At 47.2% G+C, this 6000-nt stretch overlaps 1 protein-coding gene across 1 annotated transcript in view; it reads left to right on the forward strand.

Moving 5' to 3' along the window:
* slc4a3 (solute carrier family 4 member 3) overlaps positions 1-5592 on the forward strand; it is a 54634-nt gene extending 49042 nt beyond the window's left edge. Inside the window, 11 exon segments of the mRNA XM_048238706.1 lie at positions 539-757; positions 844-992; positions 1118-1312; positions 1465-1659; positions 1794-1883; positions 2144-2310; positions 2679-2932; positions 3179-3348; positions 3777-3894; positions 3897-3949; positions 4371-5592. Of these exon segments, the coding sequence (XP_048094663.1) occupies positions 539-757; positions 844-992; positions 1118-1312; positions 1465-1659; positions 1794-1883; positions 2144-2310; positions 2679-2932; positions 3179-3348; positions 3777-3894; positions 3897-3949; positions 4371-4448 (1688 nt within the window). The 3' untranslated portion in view covers positions 4449-5592.
* Positions 5593-6000: the final 408 nt, after the last annotated feature.

Below are 6000 nucleotides of genomic sequence, written 5' to 3' on the forward strand. Positions count from 1 at the left end.
ACGCTGCTAAGGCAGCCTGGAGACCATGGAGCAAATTTTCGCCTGAGATAGGGAACCAATCACAGAACAGGGGGGAAAGCAAGACGATGATGAGCTATGCACAGACGCATTTGATAGACATCCGTGGCACCCAATAAACGGATCTGGGCATTTTTTTCAAATACGAGAAAATGAACGTTTGGTTCCCAGACCACGTCTCATTGAGAAGTGGTGGCGCTAGCCAGGCTATCGTTCTCTATCAGTACACCACACACTGGCATTAGCATAGTTTATTATCGGAGTATTTCTTCTCTCCGGGTGATAAATTGTACTATCTATTATTGGATAGCTGTTAACATTTTTTTATTTATTGCACTCCCAGGTCAACAATATTTTCTGTTTCTAACAATGCAATTTGTTACACTGTTGCATATTGATTAAACATCTTAAGCCTTAATAGCCTTAATATCATCAGGTTGAATTGGGAAACAGGACAAAACAAGCGTATTCACTCTACTCAGTGACTGTGCACTACTCATGAAGCATATTTTGTCTTCAGACATGAGCACGGATGAGCAGGAGGAAGAGGACATGCTGGACGTGGACCCACTCAAGCGCTCTGGGATCCCCTTCGGAGGCCTGATCCATGACATCCGTCGGCGTTACCCCCACTACGTAAGTGACCTGAAGGATGCCCTGGACTCCCAGTGCCTGGCTGCAGTCATCTTCATCTACTTTGCTGCACTGTCACCCACCATCACCTTTGGGGGTCTACTGGGTGAGTGGGAGAGTCTTTTACAGATTCTACACGTCAATAAAACTGTGATGGCTGACCCAATCTGAACTATATTATCACTCATATAGGGGAGAAAACACAGGGCATGATGGGAGTGTCTGAGCTCATCGTCTCCACGGCAACTGTGGGGATAATATTCTCACTATTAGCCGGTCAGCCACTGCTCATCATTGGTTTCTCTGGACCTCTGCTAGTCTTTGAGGAGGCTTTCTATAAGGTATGAAACATTAAATATTGCTACATTATTTTGAGATGCTGTATTCATATAGGATAAATACTAGAGCCTCCTCCAAATGTTTTCAATGCAATTCTTCTCTCCTTCTCTCTTTTCCACACGCCCAGTTCTGTCAGGCTCAGGGCTTTGAATACCTGACCGGTCGGGTCTGGATCGGCTTCTGGCTCATCTTCATCGTGCTGGTGATGGTGGCAGCCGAGGGGAGCTTCCTGGTGCGCTACATCTCGCCCTTCACCCAGGAGATCTTCGCCTTCCTCATCTCCCTCATCTTCATCTACGAAACCTTCTCCAAACTCATCAAGGTAGTGCCTCAGCTCTCCAGTGGAGCACTGGGGTGCACTTGTTTGTTGTTTGATGTTTGTATCGTTACTGTAAATAATGCTATGATGTTGAAGGTTGATGGACCTGGTGTAACACTCACTGGTTCTAAGCGCTATGGTTGGTGTATGTGTAGGTGTTTCAGGAGCACCCGCTGATGAAAAGCTACCCGGCGGGCCTGCCAGATGCGGCTTTCTTTGACCCGGAGCATCCAGAGCCTCTGCTCAACCAGCCCAACACGGCCCTGCTCTCCCTGGTGCTCATGTTTGGCACCTTTTTTGTGGCCTTCTTCCTCAGAAAGTTCAGGAACAGCAGGTTCCTAGGCGGGAAGGTAAACAGCAGCGTGAACTGTTTCTTCATGTCTTTTTTGTCTATAAATTCAGAAGCTTTTTAATGTCCTAAAACACTCAAGAGCCTCTTAAAGAATATTTTTTAAAAGACTTTTATCCCTGTTCAATTCTGAAGGCTAGAAGAATCATTGGAGACTTTGGCATTCCCATTTCGATCCTTTTCTCTGTAATCGTGGACTACTCCCTCCCTGACACCTACACCCAGGTAAACACAGAGCCCTATCGCCTCTGCACCCCCCCTTGCAGCTGTGTGCCCTACCTCCTCTTAAATCAAACTGAGCTGCCAGTCCACACAGAGCTTCTCTTTCTCTCCAATGCTTTTTCCCCCCGAACTGTTATTAAATACTACTCTGTAATTGAACCCAGCTTTTCGTTTTAGCTTGTATTAGTTTGTGGTGAATGCTTGGCGAGTTGGCTAGCCCTGGAGGCCCGGGATGTGAGTGCTTGTGTTCTTGCGGTTTGCAGAAGCTCAACGTGCCCTCGGGTTTCTCGGTCACATCTCCCGACAAGCGAGGCTGGTTTATCAGCCCCTTCGGCGATAAACAGCCCTTCCCTGTCTGGATGATGGGTGCGTCGGTGGTGCCAGCCCTGCTCGTCTTCATCCTCATCTTCATGGAGACACAGATCACCACGTGAGTAGCCCTCCACAAAAGGCCCTCCTGACCAGCTGGGGCCTCTCACGCTAACCTGGCCTCTATTTCTGTGTAGCTGTTTGTGCATGATTGGTCCGAAGGGTCTTTTTTTAAAACTGCTTACCACTTGTTTAGTTTAGGATAAAGCACATTTCTTTCAGTCCTTCCATGTGTTCCGTCGGGTCCTGACCTTGGGCCATATTCTGCTCCATGTAGCATCACAGCATGTTTGCTCTTGTGTGAGACATGATCTCAAACACAGCCTTTAGCTGGAGGCCATTGCTCTGCACCTCCACTGCCGCGTTCTGCAAGGCTATGCTGCTGCTCTCTGCCATGTCGCTCTGTTTGCTCTGCCCCCGCCCCTCCAGGCTCATCGTAAGCAAGAAGGAGCGTCGGCTGGTGAAGGGCTCTGGCTTCCACCTGGACCTGCTGCTCATCGTCATCCTGGGTGCTATCTGCCCGCTGTTTGGCCTGCCCTGGCTCACCGCAGCCACTGTGCGCTCCGTGACTCACGTCAACGCCCTGACCGTCATGAGCAAGGCCACAGCTCCTGGGGAGAAGCCCATGATCCAAGAGGTCAAAGAGCAGAGGGTGACAGGGATGTTGGTGTCCATTCTAGTGGGTAAGTGGCCATTTTCCAAAAATTATGACATTTGAAAATTATAGCTAGATAAAAAATGAATTTAGGGTGAAATTTATATGTTTAACTTTCAAAAGTCTAACATAAAGAGTCCCCCAGAAGAGTTGACTAGTGGGGTAGGCGGCCATTTTGTGACATAGTACCAGTCAAGAATGTAGTTGTTTAGTAAAACATTTCTCAGAACATCACATGACTTCCGATGACCCCCTGACTGCGTCCTGGTTGCAGGCATGTCCATTGTGCTGTCGGATTTGTTGCGGATCATCCCCCTGGCTGTGCTGTTTGGTATCTTCCTCTACATGGGGGTCACATCTCTGACTGGTATCCAGCTATATGAGCGCATCACCCTTATGTGCACACCCGCCAAGCACCACCCTGATCACATTTATGTAACCAAGGTAGGTGGCCTCATTTGATCTCCCAAATGAGATTGTGTAAACAAACACTGCAATCTGAGCCATGATTGTACACATACTGTGGTAAAGCAAATGCTAACCAGCTCAAGCTTGTTGCATGATTTATGACAATTCATTTTTAACTTGTGTGTTCATTTCAAAATGAATGAATTATTTCAGCATAATTGTGCTTGTGGCAAACATGCCCCAAGCAGAGAGGAAACTTTGTAAGTGTACCCACTAGGTGGTGCCCAACGCATGACATTTTCACACAGTCAACCTTGTTTAGCAGTCTGCGCACCAGTTCAGCTCTAAAGGATGGTTCACCCATCTGAGCACATGAGGTTTTGGGTGTGTTTGATGTCTCTCCCATCCGAGGCCATATTCTAGCCATGATCACATGAGTCGTGTGTCCTGTCGCACTCCCACAGGTGAAGACCTGGCGCATGAACATGTTCACCATCATCCAGCTGTTGTGCATCGTGCTGCTGTGGGTGGTGAAGTCCACGGTGGCGTCGCTGGCATTCCCCTTCATCCTCATCATGACCGCGCGGCCATGACCTCATATCGTAGCAAGATCTCGAGGAGCCTTGAGCTCCAGGCGGTGGGTGGAGCCCGAACCCCGGTCTCGCTTCATGTGGCTGGGTGTGGGTTTTGGGGGAGGGAGGGAGGGTGTGTGTGACACATGCTAAGTAGCTGTCCTGGCATCTCTCTTCCTCACCCTCTCTCTCGTGTTTATCTCCCTCTCTCTCGCTCTCTCTTTCACTCATTTTCTCTCTCTCTCTCTCTGTGTGTGTGTGTGTGTGCGTGTACATGTGTGTGTGTGTGTGTGTGTGTGTGTGTCTCACATAATTTTGGCTGTTCGGTGGTGTGAGTTTGAGTCAGGCCTGCATGCTGATGTGATTATGGGGAGTATGTTTGTTAAGCGCAGCCACGCACGGGATTGGGTAATGAAAAGCCACCGTTCTTCCCTTTTTATCTCTCTCTCTCTCTCTCTCTCTCTCTCTCTCTCTCTCTCTCTGCAGTTGGACGCCGATGAGGACTCACCCAACTTCGACGAGGACGGCCGCGATGAGTATAACGAGATTCACATGCTTGTTTAGCCACAGCCACAGTCACAGCCCAAGCCCTCGTGAGCTAGCCTCTCTACCACCAACACTGACTAATCCAAGTAAGCCACCGAACGAGAACTCTTGTTGTGACTCGGGTATGTGTATCTCATGGAAGTATGCGACGACTACCATCAAAGCCTGTAGCAACACTCCTACACACAGGGAAGTTGAGTGTGAATCTTCACAGCTTGTAATTAGTCTATGTAAAAAAAGAAGATGAAGAAATGAAGTACCATGTTTCACTGTTCCTTTTTGCTTATGTCTTTTTACTTCTTTTACTGTTTTTTAAATATGTATTTTGTCCAAAGAAGAGGCCTCCCAATTTAGAAGCATTAGATATGGACCATGCACCTTAAACTCCTTACGCCATAGTTCAAACAGACTCTCATTTAACTCTGGTCAGTGACTAAATTTGTCTGGAGCCGTTGAGTTTGGCGTCATGGCAACGTAAACAAAATACTCGGCTTCTCAATCAGCTCTTGCTTTGTTTGATTTTGTTCGACCATATATAGGTAAGGCAGTTAGTGAACTGGAAACCCACTGAACATGTTTCTACGTGTTCAGTTGAGTCTGTTGAATCTAAAGCCCAGTATGTGCTTTCTTATGTACTGTATGCACTGGCCATATGGTTTGAATGTCTCTGTAGCACTTGAACTTTAATGGTAATACCATTGGTAAGGGAAGGACTAGGCCAGTCTCTGTGTGCAATTCCTGTGACGGTATGCCTTAGTGCGGTATGGTGGGTTTTATGCAGTAGTGCTGTGCAGTTGGACTGAGGTCGTTCCCTTAGGCTCGACACATTAAGCTTCTCTTTTTTACTCACCATAGAGCATTTATACTAATTCCTCTGCCATTATATTCCAGTGCAGCTCCACCCAAAACAGATGCACTGCATGTTTTTTTAGACACGTACATTCTTGTGTGTGGTAGCTTTTACTGTGTCTTTCTTTATTAAAAAACGGTCAGCATTTAGATTCCCATATGAGATTTTGAAGTCACCACCATTGTCTTAATGGTGTGAGTTAACTTTACATGTAATACCCTGAATGAGTTTCTGTTTTTACTTTGTATGCTTAAGTAAATAACTTGATAGTACTGTCCTGCCAAAATAATTTGAAGCCATAGTAATACAGGTTGGTGGGGGTTGGGCTGTTATGTGGATAATTTGGTTTGCTTCATCAATCAGTCGTCACCGTGACATTTTCACGATTCATTTTGAATGATGCACTGAATCGCTCCCGCTCTCTTCCGCCTGTCTCGCCTTGGCACCGTACTTGGCTCCACCGCGCCCGGCCTGTCAGATCACCGAAAGGGGTCACTGAGGGTACACGTTTGGCGTCCGTCTAATCTGTCAAACTTTAACTGCAGTGAAGGAGTTGTGTGACCAGACCATATTCCAGACCCTGATTCTGCACAGCCAAAAGATTTATGGTCTTGCATTCTGGATGCAGAGCCCCACTGCTGGAAAATGAGGCCTTCGCCGATGCCGTGGCCAGGCCTGTGAGTGTGACAAAGAATGTGAATGTAGTTTCTTGATTAATAA

The sequence above is a fragment of the Alosa alosa genome, chromosome 3 (assembly GCF_017589495.1).
Source record: "Alosa alosa isolate M-15738 ecotype Scorff River chromosome 3, AALO_Geno_1.1, whole genome shotgun sequence".
In the NCBI taxonomy this organism is placed as follows: domain Eukaryota; kingdom Metazoa; phylum Chordata; class Actinopteri; order Clupeiformes; family Clupeidae; genus Alosa; species Alosa alosa.